We start from the raw sequence: 25,032 nt of genomic DNA, 5'->3' as shown, positions 1-25,032 counted from the left end.
TTGGTTACAGGTTAAAACATCATTAACCCATAGGCGCACTAGGACGTTATAGTACGTCCTGGCAGGAGGTTACTTTCCGCACCAGGACGTACTATAACTTCCCGGCTCCCGGTGCTCACTGTTTACACAAACAGTGACCGGGAGCCGAAACTAAACTGTCAGCTGATAGCTGACAGTTTAGAGTAGCTGCCGCTGGACCCCCTGAAGGGGTCCAGCACAGCCAATCACCGGCATCAGTGGATCGGTAATGATCCACTGATACCGGTGAAGCAAGCCGCAAACCCCCGGTACCGGTCTCTGCTGAGTTCCGGGATCCGGGGGAAGCTGCTGCCGTGCCATCCCCGCCCGACCACCCCCTCCAGCTGCTGTGGCCCCCGTTCCGTTGTGTCCCGCGATTCTTGTCGTCCCCAAACACCCGACCCCCCGTGTCCCCGGTCCTCGTCATCCTCTTCCTGCCCTCTGTGTCCTCCGTTCCTCTTCCCCCTCGCTGTGTCCCCCGATCCTTGTCCCCAACCTGCTGTGTCCTCTGTTCCCCCCTCCCCCGCATCCTCTGATGCCGCTGCAGCCCCCCCCCCCCCCGGTGCCGGACCATACCCTCGCTGATCGCCGCCACCCGAGATGTCTGTGCCGGAGATGTCTCTCCTTCCCCCTCCTCCGCGCCGAACTGGATCCCGGAACTCACTCTGAGCCAGTGCTGCGAGGAGGAGGGGGAAGGAGCGACCTCGGCTGTGACCCCCCTCCTGCTGCAGCAGCATGTACCAGCATCTGTGTAATGACGCTGGTACATGCTGCTATATACTGTGATTGGCAGCTCTGTGATCAGAGCTGCCAATCACAGTATCTGATCGTGGCAGAGCATGGATGCAGGCTCTGATCCCTCACTTTGTGAGATCAGAGCCTGCATCCATATACTGTGAAACATACACACACACACACGCACATAATAAAAAGTACCCCCTTCCCTGTGATCTCCCAGTAATAAGGGAGATCTTAGTGTCCGTCAGCGCCCGTTAGTGAGCATTTTTGTCAGTGTCAGTCAGCGTCCGTTAGTAAGCTTCAGTGTCAGTCAGCGTCCGTTAGTAAGTGTCAGAGCCAGCGTCCGTTAGTAAGCATCAGTGTCCGTTAGTAAGAGTCAGTGTCAGTCAGCGTCCGTTAGTAAGGGTCAGTCAGCGTCAGTGAATGTCAGTGTCCGTTAGTAAGTGTCATTCACTGTCCGTCATTAGCGGGTGTCAGTAAGCGTCAATCAGCGTCCATTAGCAGGTGTCAGTAAGCATCAGTCAGCATCCAGTAGCAGGTGTCAGTAAGCGTCAGTCAGCGTCCATTAGCAGGTGTCTGTAAGTGTCAGTCACCTTCCATAAGTAAGTGTCAGCCAGCATCAGTCAGCATCCGTTAGTAGGGTCAGTAAGGGTCCGTTACTGAGCATCAATCAGTGTCCGTTATTAAGAATCAGTCACCTTCCGTTAGTCAGTAATCATCCATAAGTAAGCGTCAGTCAGCATCCATTAGTAAGTGTGAGTAAGCGTCAGTCAGTGTCCGTTAGTGTCAGTAAACTTCTGCACACACACACACACGTGTGCTTCTTCTCTTCTGAGCCCTGTTGTACGCCCATATAATACTTTAGGTTCACAAATGGGGTATTTCTGTGCTCAGGAGAAATTGCTTTACAAATATTGGGGGGCTTTTTCTCCTCCAAGCTTTTTGAAATTTGAAAAATTTGGGGTTTCACCAATGTATAAATGTGAAAAATTTTATTTTTCATTTTGACAGCTCACTTTTGCAAAAAACTGTGAAAAACCTGTAGGGTCCAAATGCCCACTGTACCCCTTGTTATATTCCTTAAGGGGTCTAGTTTTCAGAATGGGGTCACTTGTGGAGGGGTTTCCACTGTCTCAGCACTAGGGCGGCCTTGTAACTGTAACATGGTCTCCTACATTTATTCCAGCCAAATCCACACTCCAAAATTTAAAGGGTGCTCCTTCTCTTCTGAGCCGTGTTGTGCGCCCGCACAACACTTTACGTCCACAAATGGGTTATTTGTAAAAACTGCAGATTCAGAGGAATAAATGTGTTATTGCATTTCACTTTCTATAGCTGTGCGGTATGAAAAAAATAAGACTGAATTGGAATATCTGCCAAGAAAATGGAAATTTTTACTTTTCACACTTACTTTGCAGTTATTCCTGTGAAATGCCTAAAGGGTTAAAAACTGTTTTAAATGTCAATTTGAATACTTGAAAGGGTGAAGATTTCAAAATGGGGTGAATTATGGGAGTTTCTACTATCCAGACCTCTAGAATATTCTCCAAACCTGAACTGGTCCCTAAAAAATTCAGAGTTAAAATTTTCACAAAATTTCAGAAAATTGCTACTAAACAATTACTGCCTCTAAAATACTAAAAACATTAAAGCACGCCCACCAAATGCTGCCAACATAAAGTAGACATGTTATAGATATGAATTAATCAATAATTTATGTGGTATAACTATCTTCCTTACTGACAGAGACTTTCAAATTTAGAGAAATGCAATTTTTTTCAATTTTTCACATTATTTTGGAGTTTTTTACAAAAAAAGTTAAAAAGTATCGGCCCAAATGTACCACTAACATGAAGTGGAACATGTCACGAAAAAACTATCTTGGAACCACAAGGATCGGTAAAAGCATTCCAGAGTTATCAATATATAAAGTGACACATGTCATATTTGAAAAATTTGGCCGTGTCATAAACACCAAAACTGGCTGTGTCCCCTAAGGGTTAACTTAATGTTATTCAAGAAAACTATAGTAGTAGTTGAGGCAGCCTTTAGATTCAGTAATGAATTATGGGCAATTAGCATCGAGGGTATATCTAGGATACCAAAGACTTAGCCAATTCTTTACCTTTCACACATGTGAAGCTTCTCTTGAGGACATAGAAGCAGTAGAAGATGCTAACATGCTTACCAATAAGAATTTCTACCATGAGGAAGGAAGACGACATGAGCCGAGTTATGACACACTGTTATAATAGGAACTGAAAGTGCAGACAATGGACACTGTGTAAAATGATCCAATTCATGGAGAAAAGAAGAGCTCTTTTAGTCTCTAATAATATAAGTCATGAGAGATCATGACCTGAAATGTAACACAGACATTCCAAGTATCTGGGGGCTCAAGAGATTACAGAAAAACAAAATGCATTACACAAAAATACATTTCATTTGATATTAATAATCATGTATTAGCTTTTTTTGAAGTAATGTTGACAACCAGAACAGCACCTACTCTCATATATTAGAGAATAACATAAATGCCTCTTCCCTAATACATTTTTTCTATCAGAGTCACTCTCTTAATAAACAAGATTGTTCTCATACAACATCTGATAAATATAGGAAAATATAATAAATTATAGCTTTCTCAGTGACGAGCACAGAGTTCCACATAGTTATGGACCCAGAGTTAATGAAAAGAAAGAGAACTTAGAACTAAAAATTGGACTAGACTTATGAAAACTCTTTGTAATTTCAGCATGTCCCCCGGGCCACTGGGGCCCCAACTGTATTCACACCTGTAACTGCCACAATGGAGCCTTCTGCAGTGCGTATGATGGAGAGTGCAAATGTTCACCGGGGTGGACCGGACTGTACTGCACACAAAGTAAGATCTATGAACGTACAAATGTATTTCAACTTCATATTTGCACATGATATTAATTTATTAGAAATGAATATTCCTAACACACAGATATTAGAAAGCATCAGATATTTATAATTTGTATATATATATATATATATATATACATATCACAATGTTTGACGAAACATGGATAAACCAAGACTAAAAAGACTTACAGGTCAAGGTATAATCTGGCCCCGAGGAATGTCTAATTTGATCATTTTGAAGTCTTGTGGTCTCAATGTGTTTTCCAGCACGTAACGCGCTTTCAGGAAGCAGATTATGTTATAGTTGTAAGCCTGTCATACTTAAAATTCATACATAATAAGGATTTCAACATTCCATTCAAACAATGCAAACTACAGTATAAGGCCAAGTTTAAACAGTGTTTTTTACGCCCTGCATTCTGCATTCTGCATTTCATTCACTAAAAAAAACATGCAATGTATGCCCGATTGGTTTTTCAATTTTCACCCAGGATAGTTGACATGTCACTTATTTTAAGCATAATCATTATGACAGCACCACGGCCATTGATTGGCTGAGTTGTTGTCACTCTCAAGATACAAGAGTGACAGCCTGCTCAGCCAATCATTGGCCACAGCACTGTCCTTTCTCAGTCAGTCCGTGATTGCCTGAGTGGGCTGTCACTCTCTGCTTAGCCCATCACTGACTAAGAATAGACAGTGTTGTGGCCAGTGATTGCCTGAGCGCGTTGACACTCTCGAGACACAAGAGTGGTATCCTGCTCAGATAATCACTGGCTGTGCTGCTGTCCATTCTCAGTCAGTGATTGGCTGAGAGGGCTGTCACTTTTCGCTCAGCCAATCACTGACCAACTGACAACAGACAGCCCCACGGCCAGTGATTGGCTGAGCATGCAGTTGCAGACACAGAAGAGGACGCCAGGGGATCACGGACAGGTATGTATTGATTTGTTAAAGTGTCACTGTCGTTTAAATTTTTTTTGCAGAAATCAATAGTACAGGCGATTTTAAGAAACTTTGTAATTGGGTTAATTAGCTGAAAAATGCATTTTTATCATAAAAAAGCAGTTTGAAGCTCTCCCTTGTCTTCATGGCTCTCTTATGGTTGAGGAAGATGAGGCACCAAAAACAGGACAACAAAGAGTTAATTTACAGCTTCATCTCCTCTGAAACATTGGCCTCTGTGACCTCTGAATACTGGCTTTCACACAGGTCCCGCTGTGTAATCCTTTGTTTTCTGCTCTCTGCTGCCGACTAATCTCACTTTTCCCTCCTCCCCCTCCCCTCTCCATAGGTTACACAGGGCACGTCTGATGTAAAAGAGTGGAGATTTCCTGATAATGACCAGTAAATTAAAAAAAGGGGAGGGGGGGGGCTGGGGAAAGTCTTTTTGAATGCAGATAATGGCATATTTGCCTAATAAACCCAATAACAAAGTTTCTTAAAATCGTCTGGACTATTGATTTCTGCAAAAAAAAAAGTGACAGTGACTTTTTAAGTTAATTTTTCAATTCTTTGATCATCTCTAATATTTATGCAGAAGTTCTTAACCCTTATTTGTGCTTCAAAAGAGCTTACAATATTATGATCATGCCTACAGGATGCCCACTAGGTTACTTTGGAAAGGAGTGTTCTAGAGTGTGCCAATGCCAGAATGGAGCAGACTGTGACCACATAACTGGGCAATGTACTTGTCGCACAGGATTCATGGGGAAATACTGTGAACAGAGTAAGAACCTATATCTGTATTTCATAGTACTTTTGGTTGACCATTACTCTTACTAAAAATCAATTTATACTATAATCTATTGATGTTTCCTGTCAGAATGCCCAGGAGGTTCATACGGATACGGGTGCCGACAGGTTTGTGAATGTGTTAATAATTCAACATGTGACCACATTACTGGAACCTGTTACTGCAGCCCAGGTTGGAAAGGTACAAGGTGTGACCAAGGTGAGATTTAGTTATGTGGAAGGACTTTGGAGATGCCATATTAACTGTTTATTGTTAGATATGTCACAATAGAAGCTGAACTTTTCTTAGCATAATTATGTTTTCTATTATGTTGAATAATAAGAAGCACTATAATACCACACAACACTATAACTTCATTAGTTCTAGTTGAGAAATATTTAGAGATGGAAAAATAGTAATATTTTACTGGATTAAATGAGTTATTAATGGCAGAACTACAATGGACATAATATATGTGGACAAAGTAATTATCTTTTCAGTGCAGTGAGTCATCTAGATAATAAAATTCCCACTTATTGTCTTCTATATGATACGTTAATTCATTGTTTCAACTAATGTCCTCCCTTACACTCTTTGCACACCCTCATATTTTCTTTCTTTTTGTTATTCCCTTCTAGCTGTAATGATAATTGTAGGAAACCTGAACAGCCTTACCCGCACAAGTGCTGCAATCCCTGCTGATACTTACCAGATTGGTGCCATTGCTGGCATCATTATCCTTGTCCTTGTTGTCCTTTTTCTGCTAGCCCTCTTTATCATCTATAGACATAAACAGAAGGGCAAAGAGACAGCGATGCCATCTGTAACCTACACCCCCACTGTCCGAGTCCTCAGCACAGACTATACCATTGCAGGTAATGGATTACGCCACATACATTAATTTACTATAAATACAAACTTTACTTGTTTCCCTAATTCATTTTAGTATTAAATTATTTGTGAGAGTTGTTGGTTTTTTTTTTTTTTCAGATTAAGCTAATACTAGTCATGTGCAATGCAGCATGGCCATAATATGATGGCAGTAGCACTTTATGGAGCCATACTATATCTTTGCCTTTATTCAAAACACCTTAGTAACCCTGTATCATATGGAGGCACTAACAGCAGCAGGCATATGTGTGCTTATATAGACTCTGTGTGCTTCTATAGAGGCTCCATGAATTTTATTCATCCACTTAATTTAATTCCCTTTTTAAACAATATTTGTAAATATGATTAATTCATTTTTTGGACGCATTTTTCATTTATTCATATTTTCCTTCCCTGTCTTGCGCCAGCTCTTTTCAAAAAAGTGGGCATGAGACAAGAAACTCCCGGCATGCAAAGCGGTGGGAAGGGCTCCCATGAGCTTTTGCCCGCCGCTCTGTCAATACACTGTGGTCTTGCGCTATACAGCACCAGATTGTTGTGTATGTTTAACTGTCTTAACTGACCTTGTTAGTCTATTCATGAAGATACAGACTTCCTTTGCAGTCTGTATCTTACCTAATCCTTTGTAGTGGTGTAGTAAGGCCAGGCACCACAATCTTGATGACGTCACTTGCGTTCCATGGGTGCGTTCTAGCATCGAAAAGCAAGTGACGTCATCAAGATGGCACCCGGCCTTACTCTACCGGTAGAGAGGAGTAGGTAAAGTAGAAGATACAGACTGCAAAGGTAGTCTGTATCTTCATAAAAAGTCTTCATGAAGATACAGACTGCCTTTGCACTTTACCTGATCCTTTGTAGTGGAGTAGTATGGCCGGGCGCCATCTTGATGACGTCACTTGCGTTCCGGGGCTGGAATGTACTCCTGGAACTCCAGTGACGTCATCAAGATGGTGGCGCCCAGCCATACTACACTGCTACAAAGAATTAGGTAAAGTATAAGATACAGACTGCAAAGGAATTCTGTTTTTCATGAATATACTTTTATAAAAGGGACAGTTACATTTTGATGATAGGTTCTCTTTAAAGAAAGCACTGGATCTATGAATCAATGCAAACTTATAAGAACATAGCCATCAAATTTACTGGACGGTACACCAGGTGCCACTGTGTTCACTTGTTTAGGCATTCAATAGAAATCAGAATGATGTGTAGTAATGTTGTTATGTAGAATAATATTCCTTTGCCACAGATACTCTCCCACACAACAATGGAGGGAATCCTAACAGCCAATACTTCTCTAACCCAAGTTACCACACACTGAGTCAGTGCACGACAGGACCTCATCTTAACAATGTGGACAGAATGTTTGTTTCTAAGGTAAGATATCACATGTGATATTATACATAACCATCACTTCAGCCCCACCCATCAAAAGCCGCTGCTCCATCCCCAGGCCACCCCCGCCTCCTCACAGAAAGACTGACAGCCAGCTCATCTTTGGCTACATTCAAATCCTGTGCAGCCAAAGATGAAGTGGAGGTGGCCTGATGACTGAGCCATGGTCCGAGAGCGGGGCATCAGCAGTATCACAGACATGCCTCTGTGACACTGTTTCTGGGAAATAAGACTTTTTTTTTCCAAAAATGAAGATAATGGTACTAATAAAATGCTACAGGAACCCATAACTGTATGTATATACGTGCTGTCAGTTTCCCTTTAATATGTTATTCTCTCAATAGCTGAGGCATAGCTTAAAAGGGTTTTCCAGGCAAAATGGACTGATGAGATATCCACATTATAGCTCATCAGTAACTGATCGGCAGGGTATCCATATGACCACATGACTGCGCTATCATGTATGTTAAAAATATTGTAACCTGAGGCCATTGTAAGTTAAGGGGCCACTGCATGTGATTATTTGATATTACTTTGTATCGAATCTAAATCTATAACTTTGACTGTCACATAGTAATGGGGTAGAGGAAACTATCCTCAAAGGAGTTTTTTTTTTTTTTTACCAATAAATCAATATTACCATTCTATTATTTAACATTTCTCTCTGGTCTGTTAATTGAGTTAATTGAGTTCTTCACAAGTACATTAGGCCAAAGCAATAACACTAAGTAGATTTCAACAAAAAAAACCAACACGATATTGATGTTATTGATGTCATCGTCATCTATGAATTATGTTACAGCCCCTGACAGCCCCTGGCCCCATGCTTTAGCATCAGTGGACACAATAATAGTAGAATAGTGTTTTGTAATAGTATTGAACTATATTATATTTTGCATTTTCTTTTTATCTAGTCAAAAAGCAGCCAGCTCTTTGTAAACCTCAAGAGTTTAGATCCTGGAAAGAGATCACACACTATTGATTACACAGGAACTCTGCCAGCAGACTGGAAGCAAGGAGGGTATCTGACTGAACATGGTATTCATTTTGACTTCATATAAGCTCTATGCACAAAGAATTTTCATATATTACAAATGGGCTACAGGTCAGCAGTATACAAAATGGAAAATCTTTGCAGCCACAGCAATCGTCAGAAAACCAGGTGCTGTTTTTGCACATGGTTATTGCATTTAGACTATATTTGGTTATTGCATTTAGACTTTTATTCAGGTTTTATTTCTAAGCCCTAAGCTCCTCAACATATAGGTTATATTTTTGTGGCTCTCATTTAAATCTCATTTACTACTAATAACCATGAAAACCCTACACTGTATGCAATGAAGTAATGTGTCCTTAGAATGAAGCAGTGAGTTGAAATAACTATTTAGTCTAAAAAAATAGAAATATTTGATATTTCCAGGGCTTTGTACATCCATTAAAAGCATAAGATACTATTACAGCATAACCACACTAGTTATCAAGAACGCTTGTCTAAACCATTGTGGTTTATGTTTTTTCCTAGGTCTCTTGAAGAGTTCTGCGTATAGCATTAGCAGCTGTTCACTGAGCAGTACTGAAAATCCGTATGCAACAATCAAGGATCCACCAGTTCTTCTACCAAAACACACAGAGTGTGGATATGTGGAGATGAAGTCCCCAGCCCGCAGAGACTCTGCCTATGCAGAGATAAGTAATACCAGTCTGGCTACCAAGAATGTATATGAAGTCGGTAAGTGTTCCTTCAATTCCTACATTTGTTTCCCTTCACATGGAAGGAGAAATGACATTTCATTTCTAAAACTAGAAAATTATGAATATAATATTTTATATATAAAATTATTACCAATTCCCCTTTTTGACCAAATTCTTGACTTATAGCTGGTAGCAAATTTAGAGATAGAATGTCCCTACGGTTAAATAGGTCATGTTCCCATTTATTGTTGGAATCCAAAGAATAGGTTTTAGGAAAAATGGCTTTTTATCTGGAAATCACTGCAGGGCATTCAACAACAAGTAATGTACCTTTTATCCTATCCCAGCAAATTATACACACTACTAGGATATAGGCCAGTGGCCAATGGTGTTTGTCCCATGTACACTCAGATGAATGGGCCTTTTGTCTGTGTCTTCGATATAGGACACCTGCTTCGTTACCTGCTTCTTGAATTCTACAGATTTATACAGCTCTGTATTCATGGAACTGCACAGACTTTGTGTTATTCACAGAATCATTAACATCTGATTACAATTCTTCTAGTCTTCATCTTTCCGTGCATAATGCTGTGCCATACAATACATAAGTGTTTAGAGATAGAAGGCCAACAATTATTTTAGATAGTCACATTGTTGTTGCTTTTTATTGCAGCACATTATTTTTCAAGGCCACCTAAAATGGTAAGGCACCTTTGGATGACACTTCTTAGTGTGCATGTATCATTATCTGGAATGTTTTTGGGGGGATCATGCTTGTTGTTGTTTTCTTCTGTGAGCTATATTTAATATCACAAAAAAACACATTATTAGCACAAGGGAATGGTCAGACAGGTGTCTGCTTACTAGATGTGATATTTTAGCATTTTAATTTAGGCGTATGTTTTGCTTCCTTCCATGTACAAAATAATATATGTAGCATTCAGGCAGTTAAGGACAAAGTATTGGCTAGATCAGGACTTCTCAAACTTTTTGTTTTGTTCTTGTGCCTTACCCGCCGATCCATGTTGATGCTGGGGCCTCACCAAGACACACCTTCTTTTATTTAGTGCCAGATACCTCCATGTAGTGCACATAATATCTTGCCAAATCAGCACAAATACATGCTGCTCCACCTGTATAATCCAACACCACACTGTACAAATACACACTGCTCCACCGGTATAACTGAATACCACGCCAAACCCCACATTGAAACAATAAATACTACCCCCTGTAGTAACCCAACAAAACAGTGCAGAAAAACATTCTGCTCCACCTGCAAAAAAACAACATCACATTGCACCATTACATAATGCTCTACCTGAAACCCAACATCATACTGCACAATTAAATACTGGGTCACCTGTATAACCCCAAACCTCACTGCACCAATATACACTACTCCACCTATATAACCCCACACAACACTGCATAAATACATACTTCTTCACCTGTAAAACAACACTACAGTACAGCACTTTTGTCTCCATAACCCACTCCTCTACTCACCTGGCAGTTTACATAAATACACAGAAACAGCATTGATTCCTTTCTTAACCTATTCTTTCTGTGGCAGCTCCCTTTCCCCTCTTATCACGTGTGTGTGTGTGTGTGTGTGTGTGTGTGTATGTGTGTGTGTGTGTGTGTGTGTAGTGTTCCTGGCACTGTCAGGGTGCTATGTGTCTCTCGCGCTCTGCACAAAAATGAAATTATATTATAAATTGCCATGACATGACAAGTATAGGACAGGAAGGTAGAGGGCAAGTTGAACAAAAGTTTAGGTTCAGAAGCATCCACATTACTTCTGCATGTACCACCCATAATTCTGCCCCATAAAGTAGTTGCCCCACACACAGTGGCTACCCAATTAATTCCTCCCACTTGGTAATCCTATAATAGTGCCCAATATAGTAGTTAAGTCCCCTAACATTTCCTTGTATAGTAATTAATTCCCCCAATAGTGCACCACAAACAGTTAATTTCCCAAATAGTGGCCCACAAATGGTTGATTCCTCCAAGAGTGCCACACAAATAGTTAATTCCCCTAATAGGGCCACATAGATCTGCAATCACCGCCCCCCCTCTTCTGGAAATCCAATATTGTTGATAGTTCTCAATTGCTAGCTATGATTGATCAATGGATTATAATCATGCCTGCTACTTGTGTCAGGGAATGTGTCATCAGAAAATGACTTGTTCTTTAAATAATGTTTTTATGTTAAAGCTACTCTGTACCCACAATCTGACGCCCCCCCCCCCCTCCCAAACTGCTTGTACCTATAGCTGATTTTATTCCAACATCTGTCCTGGGGTTCGTTCGGCAGGTGATGCAGTTATTTTCCTAAAAAACAACTTTTAAACTTGCAGCGCTGTGTCAAATTGGCGTGGCCTAGAGTACCCGCACCCTAGGATTGCGACGCCCATTATTAGGAATGCCCCCTTCACCATTTTTCCTATTCATCACCTGTCTGATTACTGCACTTGTGTCTTAACGATCCAGCTCATTTGCAGGGTTCAGACAGGTGATGAACAGGAGAAAATGTTCCAGGGGCATTCCTAATGGTGAAGAAGGCTGGAGGAGGGACGGAGGAGTGTCGCAAACCTAGGGCATAGGTACTCTAGGCCACACCAATTTGACACAGGGCTGCAAGTTTAAAAGTTGTTTTTTAGGACAATAACTGCATCACCTGCCGAACAGATCCTAGGACAGATCTTGGGTTAAAAGCAGCTATCCAAAAGTACAAGAGGTTTGGGGAGTCAGATTGTGGGTACAGAGTCGCTTTAAACAAATTTTTGAATAATTTTTGGTAAAATTTTTTAAAAAATTTCAACTTTTTTATGTATATTATAAAATAATCCTGATAACTTGCAGTTTTCATTCTCACCACTAGGGCCAGTGGCAAAGCTACCATAAAGGCAGGGTAGGCAGTTGCTATGGGGCCCGTGCAGGAGTGGGGCTCAGGGATGCACAGGGAAGATAAGTGTCTCCTGTGTCCTTCTGTTTAACCCCTTATGTACTGCAGTGTGTAAGTGACCCAGTGTTCACTTACATGCTGCAACATAAAAAAGGGTTAATAAGGAGATTTTTGCTTGACTTCTCTGATAATCCCTGGCCTCTGTTGCAATCAAGTAGGAAAATGTGCCAGAGGTCAGGAGTTATCAGTGCATGAGCAGTGAAGCAGACATCTTTGTCTTCCTTTTTAACTCTTTTTTTGTGTTGCAGCATGTAAGAGAATACTAGGTCACTTACACACTGCAGTATATAAATGGTTAAGCAGAAGGTAGTCTGCTCCTGCATTTATGTGTTTAAAGGGGTATTCCTCCCCAAATTATTTTTGCATTAATACGTTGCCCACCCGTAGCTTTACATCTTTCCAATATCAATTCATTATGGATGCTGCACAGTTTTGCTGTTATCTAGATGCACTCACCCCCACCGAATGCATAGAATCCTCACATCTCAGTCCAACCCGACACGATCCCTGCTTCTGGCCCCGACCCTCCCAGACAGCATCACGTGTCCCTAGTCTCTTCAATGGGCCGGGCTAGTGCTTGTAACCCAGCACACTGAAGTGAGGGAGGACAGTGAGACGTTGACAGCTGCTGCTGCTGTTCACTGTCTCCCTCTCTGAAAGCAGCCCCCCCCCCGCAGCTCATCTGGTGGCCGGCTGGCACCCGTCACCCGGTGGCCTCCGACCGGATGGTGGTCGCCTGCGGCAGCCCCCTCATCTGACCTGATAAGCAGCGGTGCCCGTCTGCGGCATAACCCCCCCCCCACCCCCGCATCTGACCCGATAATCTGCGTTGCCTGCCCACGGCATCCCCCCACCCCCCGCATCTGACCTGATGAGCTGCGGTGCCCGCCCGCTGCATCCCCCCACCCCCCATCTGACCCGATGAGCTGCAGTGCCCGCTCGCGGCATCCCCCACCCCCCGCATATGACCCGATGAGTTGCTGTGTCCGCCCGCGGCATCCCCCCACCTCCCGCATCTGACCCAATGAGCTGCAGTGGCCGCCTGCGGCATCTCCCACCCCCCGCATCTGACCCGATGAGCTGCGGTGCCCGCCCGCGGCATATCCCCCCACCCCCCCATCTGACCCGATGAGCTGCAGTGGCCGCCCGCGGCATAAGCCCCCCCCCCACCCCCCCGCATCTAACCCGGTGAGTTGCGGTGCCCGCCCGCGGCATAACCCTCCCCCCCCGCATCTGACCCGATGAGTTGCGGTGCCCGCCTGCGGCATAGCCCCCCACCCCCCGCACCTGATCCGATTAGCTGCAGTGGCCGCCCGCAGCATCCCCCAACCCCCCCGCATCTGACCCGATGAGTTGCGGTGCCCGCCCGCGGCATCCCCCCACCCCCGCATCGGACCCAATGAGTTGCGGTGCCTGCCCACGGCATCCCCCCAGCCCCCGTATCTGACCCGATAAGTTGCGGTGCCTGCCCGTGGCATAACCCCCCACCCACCATCTGACCCGATGAGCTGCAGTGGCCGCCCGCGGCATAACCCCCCCACCCCCCGCATCTAACCCGGTGAGTTGCGGTGCCCACCCGTGGCATAACCCCCCACCCCCCGTATCTGACCCGATGAGTTGTGGTGCCCACCTGCGGCATAGCCCCCCACCCCCCACACCTGACCCGATGAGCTGCAGTGGCCGCCCGCGGCATCCCCCCACCCCCCACATCTGACCCGATGAGTTGCGGTGCCCGCCCCGGCATCCCCCCACCCCCCGCATCTGACCCATTGAGTTGCGGTGCCTGCCCACGGCATCCCCCCAGCCCCCATATCTGACCCGATAAGTTGTGGTGCCTGCCCGTGGCATAACCCCCCATCTGACCCGATGAGCTGCAGTGGCCACCCGCGGCATCCCCCCACCCCCCACATCTGACCCCATGAGCTGCAGTGGCTGCCCGCGGCATCCCTCCACCCCCTACATCTGACCCAATGAGCTGCAGTGCCCACCCGTGGCATCCCCCCACCCCCTGCATCTGACCTGATGAGCTGCAGTTGCCGGCTGTGGCATCCCCCCACCCCCCGCATCTGACCCGATAAACTGCGGTGCCCACCTGTGGCATCACCCCCCCCCGCATCTGACCCGAAGAGGTGCGGTGGCCGCCCGCTGTATTCCCCCACCATCTCACCTGATGAGCTGCGGTGGCCGCCCGCGGCAACCCCCCCTTGACCCCCCCCCCCCCGCATCGGACCTGAGCAGCGGCGCGCCCCCTCACCGTGACTCACCTGCGGCATTCCCCCACCGCACCCAGAACTCAACAGCGGCCAGCACTACCCCCCACCGACTTACCACAGCATATCACTCATTCAGCTCTGCTATGCCCCTCACTCAACTCTGCTATGCCCCTCACTCAACTCTGCTATGCGGCTCACTCAACCCTGCTATGCCGCTCACTCAACCCTGCTATGCCGCTCACTCAACTTTGCTATGCCGCTCACTGAACTCTGCTATGCCGCTCACTCAACTCTGCTATATCTTGTGCATATCAGCTCTGCTACATCATGTACCAGTCAGACATAAGCATTGCATGATGGGAGATGTAGTTTTCTGGCCGGCGCCATGTTGGATATAGTTTGGCTTTTTAAAAAAACGTGTAACTTGGGAACGAAAGCAGCTAGAAAGACGGGAGATGGCTCAAAATTCTTAGGGTGACTTGGTGAGTAAGGTCAGCTAGGTTTGGGAGCATTTTATTTTTTATCTCTCTGTTCTGCCTGTCACTTTTGTAGCTGCCTCTGCCTCTGGTCAAAAGAGATTTTAGGTTTTGGCCACATCGCCGAATATATATATATATATATATATATATATATATATATATATATGCAGTTGTGCGTGTTGTGTTGTGCATAGGGGAGGGGGGGGCCTGTACAGTTGCACAATGTCAGCCACGATCATGGTCTTTCAACATGTTGAAATGCTATGATCAGTGTAGCGATGGGCTGCTGCTCCTTCCTTTGGCCCCTCCCACTTCTCCCCGCATGCTGTCTGTGTGTGTACTAGCACAGGCAGTGAGTGGGGAACGCGCCTCCCTCTTATATTGTGCTATGTAATACAGCCTTTAGTTGTAACATTTAATAATTTGCAGTGCTCGCATGAGTGCCCAGACCCTCTAAACTACTGATGATCCACATGAAGCATCACATTTACAAGCATATCCAGATGACATGGAGTATACATCAGGTCTCTGTTGGCAACAATAGACCTCCATATTATCTGTACATACCACTGTAGGTTATAGTTATAGCCAAGTGGCTTCTTTGTTTTCACAAACAACATAAGTGGCTGTAGGACTGACAAGTTTCTCATATGTCTAGCACCCAAAATTTACATACATGCCCAACTAGATCACTTACTTATATAAGGCTGTTCTGGCATGCCCAGGTTGATGCAACCACAATGTACATTGTGTTGCTTTGCCTTCCATCTGGACAAGGGGATAAACTCTTGCCAGGCACCTGTTCTCACCTAAGAAAAGAAGACACCCATCTCATACTTCGTCCAACATCAGCTGTCAGGGGGAAAGTCAGGAGGCCAACTTACACATTATCTGGTTGGTTGGACAGTCCCACTAAAATCCTCAGGATTGGCAAACATTATTCTAATATGTATTTAGTTTAGTCTGGTTTAGAAATCTTATGTTGAAAATAAATTTACTATGGAATTTTGAGCCAGCAGAGTAAGGACCCTCAATTATTCATGTTCATTATTTGAAAACCATGTTAATTTCAGATTGACCCATGTGAAGTGAAAGTGAACATTCCTACCCCATATACATTTGCTCTCTGATATCTCAGCTGCAGTAGTGTAAACTTATTGCCAGAGAACCCTTTCAATAGAAAAGTAGTATTCAAAGTGAACAACTCCAATAAGTAATGCTATCCCCAATGACCCTAACGCACAATAGTATCTGCAACTGCAAAGAACTTAGGAGCTACATGTAGGGCTGTATCCATGTTTTCCAGGACTCCCTAGAGCTAAATCCAACTTCTTCAGCCACTTCACATCAGGGTTCGAACCCGAACATGCTCGAGATTCACTTATCTCTACTAACAAACCTAAAATATATACTTGCATAAAACAATAATATTTTATATGCATGTGCACATATATTATATTTCAGTGGCAAGGAGTTTCTAACCCCCGACCATGACAGACTTGAAAATAACTGTGTTTACAATGGTATAACAATTAGCTTTTGTCAGTATTTTCACTATGGAAATAAAACTAGTTTTCATAAATAAGCAATGGGAAAAAACTCTAGTTCTCATAAATAAATGTGGACAAATCTGGAATAATTCCTACATGGTTTAGTCAGGCAGGTAAATTAATAACAGGACTAATTTATGTTTTGTTTTTTTCCGTAGAACCCACTGTGAGTCTCGTCCAAGGAGGATTCAACAGCAGCTGTAAAGCTAGCCAAGATCTCTATGACCTTCCAAAGAACAGCCACATTCCATGTCACTATGACCTTCTTCCTGTCCGGGACAGCACTTCTTCTACAAAGAATGAGGAAACCAATGAATGATTGTAGCAATCAATCAAGCGGCAGCATACTAAGGCTGACTCCTGCTGAACTCTATGCTTCAGTTCACTAGACTGATATCAAGTGAGACTACTGTCCTCTGCATCAAATGACTGCACCAGAAAAGCTGGAAACAATGTTTGCCAAGCAAAGGACATCCTTAAAAACCAGATGGATGAAGTAGCGATGCTGACTTGACGATGTACAAGGGCTGTTCATGAAGCTCCCCAATATGCTGTATAATAGTAGAGAATGTTTCCCGTCTTTGTAATACATACCACTAACAATTCTTAAGGCACAAACTGGAGGGCTCTCATTCCAAGGATCTTTGCTGATCAGTCCTAATTGACACACGTTTTAAGAGATTGTTCTTTGATTTGCACTGACCTGGCTGTGTCGTAAAAGTCAGTGAGTGTCTGTAGTACTGTGTATTAGTTATGTTAGAGATGTTGTATGGGTACAACGTGAATATGAATGAGAACCACTACATGACATGTTCTCTAGGGTTGGTGTATGGCTGTGTTTGTTTTGTACATATATATAAACCCTGCCCTAAGGAGATGTCTACAACTTTTTATTAATGTATGGTAATTCCAATGGGGGCTTTATTTATACTTATTTTAGTGATCCATTTACAAATCAGACTTGATGCTTTAGTTTAAATGCTAAAATGGGTAGTGAGTTTCAGGATATATTGAAAAAATATGCAATTTATTAGGATGTCATTCAGATACAGTAGTCTTCGCTTCAACTGTCTTCTGCTCTCAACTGGGAAAATGGCGACTAAAAAGTGGCTGATTTAAAGCTTCTTGATTATGTTCAATGATCAAGTATTCTACGTCTAAACTACAGTTCCAGACAAGGTGTGATTACATGTATCTAGCAATACACCAATATGCAGGATGTAGGGAACAGGGAACATGAACCACTGTTCCAGGCAGAGCCGAGTTGAATGGATGTCACTGTGCGATGCCCCTTTATCAACCTACATATTCATTGACCTTAGCAAATGAACATATATGTTCATTTAAAGAGGGTAAAAAGAGTAATGTAAAACTACATACTACGTACATTTTCTTTCAGGAAGTATTTTTGTGGTCGAGGAGTCAAAACCCACATAATTGATGCTTCCATTCTTGGTAATTGCTGGGTAAACTTTAGTGGCACTATATAAGAGGAGGACAGATAAATGGACAAGGCAAAATCTAGATTTCCAATGTCATGGACGTGGGGCTTTTACATTGGAATCAAGGTAATGGGTCCTAATAAGAAATCCAGTTACCTGTAACACATTCTGATTTGCCAATCGCCTTCCGAAATCAGGAAACTATCTTAGATGCCAAATACACATATTCAGATGACTTTTTATTGCATTATGCAACATGCATATCAGCGACTCTTCTCAGTTATTTTTCCTGTGAATATGTAGTAAACTTGCAGAGTGTTGTACAAGACCAGTGTTATTAATTTTAATTCTTTTTTTTAAGATATGTGTTGTATTATACCTAATATTTTACATTGCCACGTTTAGTTTATTTTTAGGAAACTGAATTTTCGTGCATACTTAAGATTACTTCTACTTTATTTTCTTCTTTTATAGTGAAATTAGATTTTATGCTTAAGCTGGTCTTTTGCATAGCTCTTTATTGTTATTATTCTTTAAACCTTCTAGGTGTCATGGTGCCCTGTGCAAAGCGCAACAGTGCTGTTCCTCTACCCACCCCCTTACCTACCTGACAGTTTTCACCCCTTCCTCCGTCCACACTAATAGCAACACTGACCCCCCTCATCTCTCCTTCCAGTGGCAGCTCTTCTTTCTCCTCCCTCCGCCATTTCTCCCCTCACACCACTTTTCCTATTCACAGCCCAGGGCAGGATAGGGTTGTCTCCCTGGTAATATATTGCCCTAAATGAGGGAGTTTCTTCTACTCATTAGCAGTTCCCCTGTGCTTGCCATGTTTCTCATGTTCAGCTGCACTGATCCCTAGGTGAAGGACCTGGGAAATCATAGTCATGTGACCAAGAATATGACATTATTGCAAGAAAAGAAAAATTACTACTGTGGTTAACAAGAAAGTATAGGAAAACCTTAACTTTTATTATTAGATTACCATAAAAGCTTCTGAATAAAATCCTAATTATAGTTTGTAGGTACAATTAAATGTAAAGCAAGGTAAGCAAAATAACTAGGCCCCACTTTACCCCCGCTGGTCCATCTTTTTAATAAGACTGCCTGGTGTGAGCGTTCCCTTCAATCCAAAAAGGGCTCACCCTAGATAACCTAGTCCAGTTATTTAATCATGATGTACAGGATTGGGAGCCAATGGCGTCTCACTCCGTCAGTGAGTTGCATTTAACTATTTTTAGTTAAAATGTTTAGTGTAGCAGCAGGAGATAGCATGGATGGGTAAGTAAATCAATCACTCACCTATCCCAATGGCGAACCCAATGCCCCCCTCCCCCCCGACAGTCTAATAGCCGGCACCCTGGTCATACATAGCTAAGGCCATCCATGGAGGTCATATAATTACCTATACATTACATTTTAATGCATCCCTTTAGGATAAAGGTCTTGGTGCTACAGACCCTGGATTTTTTTTCCCTGTGACTTGGAAAGCTTGACTAAAAGTGGGAGAAACCAAGTGTTACCACTGACTTTATATGTGCTTAGAGGACATGTATAAAAGTAGTTTATAAAGAAAAGTTGAGGACACTCCCAAATTTGTAAGGCATCTCCAGCAGTCTATTGTGCCTATACTTATATAAGGTGCTACTGTTTAAGTGTAATATTTGGTAATTTCATTGTGCTATTACTGTTTTTATGTTATCTATAATAAGAGTGACCGTAATAGTTGTTAGTCAAAAGCTCATTCTGCTGACAGCGGTAACTCCAGGCTCCCCCATACATACACTCTTGGCTGGATGAGCATATGTTCTCAGTTTGGAGAATGACTAAACCACTGTCAGACACATCTGGCTTATATTAGAGTTTTGATCTAACACTAGCTATGCCAGAGTGTGAGGGTAGCTTTACCTTGGTGTTATAATCCAAACTTTGATAAGTTAAAGCAAAATAATAATTAAAAAAAAAACTTTCCATGCTACATTAGTTGTGCCAACCTGTCTCAGGTATGCACATCTACTCTTTTATTTAAAGTTCATCGACTAACATTGCAGGCAGATATTTTTGACCCTATTTGTTATTCAATGAGACAAATTGGTAAAGGGGTTGTACAGAATTAGATCTACTTCTACACCCTGCTTTTTTATGCCTGTCTATGTGCTGTGCTCCATTAAAGGGAATTGGCCTGAGCTACAATACCATGCATTGCTTTTAGGCAGGTGTGATATTTCTTAAAAGAAAGCAGCCATGTTTTCCTAGTCTCAGAAAAACCCCTCTAATAATTTACATCTCCTCAAACTCTATACAGAGTGGAGCTATCCTTTAAATTATTTTTCACTTTTACTCTTATAGTTTATGTCAGCTCTGCTTTTCAAACAAATAATTTGTTTTGCTTGCACTGTAAATTGAAGATTGTATATTTTGTATGAAATGCATTTGTTTATATGTTTTGCATTTAAAGAGGTTGTGTGGCAGGAAAAATGTTTTTAAATGGGTAGACTGGCTTGAAAAAAAATCCCAAGTCCTGTGTTGCTGTCATTACAAAACTAACTTGTTTGCGGTTTTTTTATGTTCCCTTTCTGACACATAGAAAATGCCTGCTCAGCCAACGTGTCAAGATGGGACTTGAAAGTGGAGATTGCAGGGATTCATGAGCATCTGTATGGTAGCAGCAATAGTTTAATGGCTAATTCTTATTTTTATTTCATGTCCCCATTTAAAAAAAAATATTTCTTTTCCACCAGACCCCTTTAAAAATATGATATAGTGCTTAGAGGCAGAAAAACTAAATCTGTGGCTTGGTATCTGTTTTGTAACAATGTAACAAACTCTTTTTGGGTCCTCCTGTTGCAAGATAAAAATGTATTTTGGGTGATATTTTTTGGCGTGCCTCAAAATATACATCATGCTGACAAGTTCGAACTTGTCTAGAATAACGGAGTGTGGATATATGGGGTCTCAGAACAAAAGTCCACTAGGGGCTTGCTGCGCCTGGTGAAATAAATAGGTTACTTACCACTGTACTAGGGATTGGCCTGCTATGCAGCACTGGGAAAGATGTACTGTGCACCTGTGTCAAACTGCGAGCCTTAAACAGTGCACATCCTTGTTTTATAGATGAAGTAACCTTCAAAATAAGGATGCAGTAAAGCCATACCTGTGATCTCATTGTAAAGAAATGTGGAAATAATATGTTGTATAAGTGTGCTTTATTGTGTTAGCTCATTGTGTGTATATACAACAGTTATGGTGTTACAAGATAGAGGACACTGTTTATACTTCAGCCGGTTTGAGGAAGCGTGGTACCCTGTTCTTTTAATGCTCTTGTTAAGCAAAAAAAATCAAGTCTTTGTTAAGATATTTTTGTATTTCTTCTGCAATAAAATCTATATTGTTAAAACAAAACATAATACATCATAATAGATTTCCTTTATTTATATAATGTCACTAAGATTTAACAAACTGCATAAATCTATACGACACACAAATATAAATACTATATATGATTAATATTATTAGACACAAATGCCTTTTTCTTTCACACAACGAAAAAAGAGCAGACTTGCGGCACTCACTATCTTTGTATAAACACTTTATTCCATCAAAAGACCTGGGGTGTGGATTGAGCTGGGGCCCTAGATTTATCCACACCCCACGTCTTTTGGTGGAATAAAGTGTTTATACAAAGATGGTGAGTGCCGCAAGTCTGCTCTTTTTTCGTTGTGTGAATGGATCGCTATGAACTTTCACTAATTGCAGAGCACAACTTGAATGACATGAGCCTCAGCGTTATGCATCAGCAGTAGTTTCATGGAACCATTCTTGAAAGCACTTGTGTACTGGGAGTGCCAAGATAGTTACCTTCCTTGTATGAATGGATCTTTCTTCTCTCTTTCTTTAGAGGTGTACTCCAGCAAAGAAAACAAAAACTATCTGGTTATAGAAACTTATAAAAATTTGTCAGTACTTATCAGCTGCTGTATAACCTGCAGGAAGTGATGTTTTCTTTCCAGTCTGACACAGCGCTCTCTGCTACCACCTCTGCCCTGACAGAAACTGTCCAGAGCAGTATCAAATCCGCAAAGGTAGGGTACTGGAAAGACACGTAGACAAGTGCAGCCCTAGACTGGCACCCGCCCCAACTGTCCCTACCTACTTGCCTTAGACAGTACTAAGGATTTACTGCGGACAACTGGTCGACAAACCTTACACTGAAATAATTGCAACACAGAACAAAACAAGACAAACACCATAAGGAATGGTCAGAAAACAAGGTCAGCAACAGACGGGCAGCGAAGGTACAAAATCAGAATCCAGGTAGCAAAGTCAGGGTACTAAAGTCTAGAAGGTCAGAATAATAACAACAAACAGTCAGGATGGCCAGCACGTTCCAGCAACCGTACCCGCTTGTAACCAGGGACGCTGTCGGTGTCTCCTGTAGCTGGGCAGAGCCGGGAGCCGGGCGTATGGCTCGTTTCCTGATAGAACACCCCCTCCTCCTCTGGATCCTCACGAGGACCGCCAGGCTTGGTAGGAAACTTTAAATGAAATTTCCTAAGCAAATCAGGGGCATGGAGATCTCGTGCTGACACCCAAGTACGCTCCTCTGGACCGTAACACTTCCAGTGGACTAAATACTGGGCTGAGTTGCGCTTCTTTCTAAAGTCCAAGACGCATTCAATCTCAAACTCAATCTCCCCTTGGACCACCACTGGAGAGGGAGGAGAATGAGTACTCACGGGAGGAATGTATTTTTTCAGTAGCCTTTTGTGGAACAATGGATGTACTCTAAGTGAGTGTGGCAATTGCAATCTGTAAGAGACAGGATTAGGGATGAGCAAACTTTTGAAAAGTTCGGTTCGGATTGATCCGGCGAACTTTTGTAAAGTTCGGATTCGTACGAACCGAACCTAAAACGAACCTTGCTATAATGGCTGAATAATTGCAGCTACAATAGTGGGAGTCTGATAGGGTATAGTTTCATATAGTTGCAGTTGCTATTACAATTAAAAAAGTGGAAAAAATCAAAGTGCAAAAATAGTGAAAAAAAATTAGCCAAGGTGTAAGTGATTACACAGGACTAGAGATGAGTGAATAGCAATTGCCGGCAATAATTCCGCACCCTGTAATAGTTAATATTTAATTAATAAAACAAAGTTTCGTTCTAAAATGCTTTTGCAATTAAATATACTGTTAGTAAAAAATGTGTGTATATATATATATATATATATATATGTAAATATATATACAGTATGTATATATATATATATTTATTTACAGTATATTTAATTGAAAAAGCATGTATTTGTTTTCGTTGTACAAATTAAAATTGCTTTATTAGAACGAAAATGTGCTTTATTAATTAAATGTTAACAATTACAGGCAGATGTATTAGTGCCGGCAATTACTATTGCCGATAATACAGTTCAATGTAATACTGACTTTACTTTAATTAAAACAGCAAATGTTTCTTCTAATTATGCAATTTTTATAACAATAGCAACATTAGAAGAAACATTTAGATTTATATGTCCGCCCCGCTGTTTGGCTGAGCAGACATATATAGAGCTGGAGCCGACACACTGAGCTCAGTGTGTCGGGGGCCAGCGAAGAAAGAAGATAGAAGAGAGAAGACCTCGAAGGGGGAGTAGAAAGCTCTCCTCCCCTCCCCTGCACTGCACCCATCCCAGCAAGGAAAGGGGGAGGTCACTTAACCCCTTTCTTGCTGGTATGGGTGCAGTCTGACATCAGTCTGGCCCCCAAGGGGTTAAGTGGGGACCCTTACCTAACCCCCTGGGGGCAAGATTTTTCAGTATGGCACCCAAAGGGTTAAGGGGGATGCAATGCATCCTCCTTTAACCCCTTGGGTGCCACACTGTAAGCAGCGATCTGTAAAGATGCTGCATACTGTAAGGTGCACAACACCGCTCACAATGATGGGTGTTGTGCTCCTGTTTGTGTGCTTTTTGTGTGTTTCATCCTTTTTGTTTTTCAGCTATCAGTATTCTGTGGATTACGGCGGATCTGGTGGACTACGTCGATGACCAGCAGTTGTTTGAAATTTTGTTTTTTAATAAGTGGTGTGTTTATTTGAATAAGAAATATTTTTCACTTGTGTCTTGTCTTTATTTCTTTACTATATAGGCTTAGAAGTGGAAGCCGTCTAAGTCAGGGCTTAGTGTTAGCCGGTATAAAATAGCTAACACCCATTATTACCCCAGTGCCCAATGCCACCAGGGGTACTGGGAAGAGCCAGGTGCCAGTGGTCCCGGAGCATCAAAATTGGCGCTCCTGGACTGGGCGAAAGCAGGCTGGTAATATTAAGGCTGGAGAGGGCCAAAACAAATGGCCCTTCCCACCCTGGTGTTACTAAGCTGCTGCTGTTGTTTGGTTTTTAACCCGGCTGATTATGAAAATAGGGGAACCCTACACGGTTTTTTTTAAATAAATAAATAATTTACGCGTAGGGTTCTCCCTATTTTCATAAACAGTCAGGTTAAAACCAAGGAACAGCAGCCTAGTAACACCAGGGTGGGAGGGGCCATTTGTTTTGGCCCTCCCCAGCCTTATATTACCAGCCTGCTGCCACCCAGTCCAGGAGCGCCAATTTTGACGCTTTGGGACCACTGGCACCTGGCTCTTCCCAGTACCCCTGGAGGCATTGGGTACTGGGGTAATAATGGGGGGGGGGGGGGTTAATGTTAGCCATTTTATACCGGCTAACACTAAGCCCTGACTTAGTAATGGATTCCATCTTTTAGACGGCTTCCACTACTAAGTCTATATATTAAAGAAATAAAGGCAAGACACAAATGAAAAATATTTCTTATTCAAACACCCCCACACCCCTTGTTGACCATTTTATAAAAAAAAAAAAAATCCAAACAACCGCTGTTCATCTACATAGTTCACCAAATCTGCCGTAATCCACAGATTACTGATATCTGAAAAACTAAAAGGGAGAAACACACAAAAAACACACAAACAGGAGCACAACACCCATCATTGTGAGCGGTGT

General features: G+C 42.5%; 1 protein-coding gene across 2 annotated transcripts in view; it reads left to right on the top strand.

Annotated features, from left to right (window-relative positions):
- The window catches only part of MEGF10 (multiple EGF like domains 10), a 96,896-nt gene extending 75,531 nt beyond the window's left edge, over window positions 1-21,365 (top strand). Inside the window, exons 17-25 of one of the 2 annotated variants that reach the window (XM_069962624.1) lie at window positions 3,512-3,640; window positions 5,246-5,374; window positions 5,471-5,599; window positions 6,019-6,255; window positions 7,521-7,648; window positions 8,581-8,704; window positions 9,189-9,395; window positions 10,032-10,060; window positions 16,734-16,822. In XM_069962624.1, coding sequence (XP_069818725.1) covers window positions 3,512-3,640; window positions 5,246-5,374; window positions 5,471-5,599; window positions 6,019-6,255; window positions 7,521-7,648; window positions 8,581-8,704; window positions 9,189-9,395; window positions 10,032-10,060; window positions 16,734-16,745 — 1,124 coding nt within the window. In that variant the 3' untranslated portion in view covers window positions 16,746-16,822. Of the gene's footprint in view, window positions 1-3,511; window positions 3,641-5,245; window positions 5,375-5,470; window positions 5,600-6,018; window positions 6,256-7,520; window positions 7,649-8,580; window positions 8,705-9,188; window positions 9,396-10,031; window positions 10,061-16,733 lie in introns of both variants that reach the window. The other variant, XM_069962623.1, reaches the window with a different exon arrangement.
- Window positions 21,366-25,032: the final 3,667 nt, after the last annotated feature.

This window comes from Dendropsophus ebraccatus, chromosome 3 (genome assembly GCF_027789765.1).
Source record: "Dendropsophus ebraccatus isolate aDenEbr1 chromosome 3, aDenEbr1.pat, whole genome shotgun sequence".
Classification (NCBI taxonomy): domain Eukaryota; kingdom Metazoa; phylum Chordata; class Amphibia; order Anura; family Hylidae; genus Dendropsophus; species Dendropsophus ebraccatus.
The sequence above is the reverse complement of the archived record's forward strand: the minus strand, read 5'-3'. Positions and strand labels throughout refer to the sequence as shown.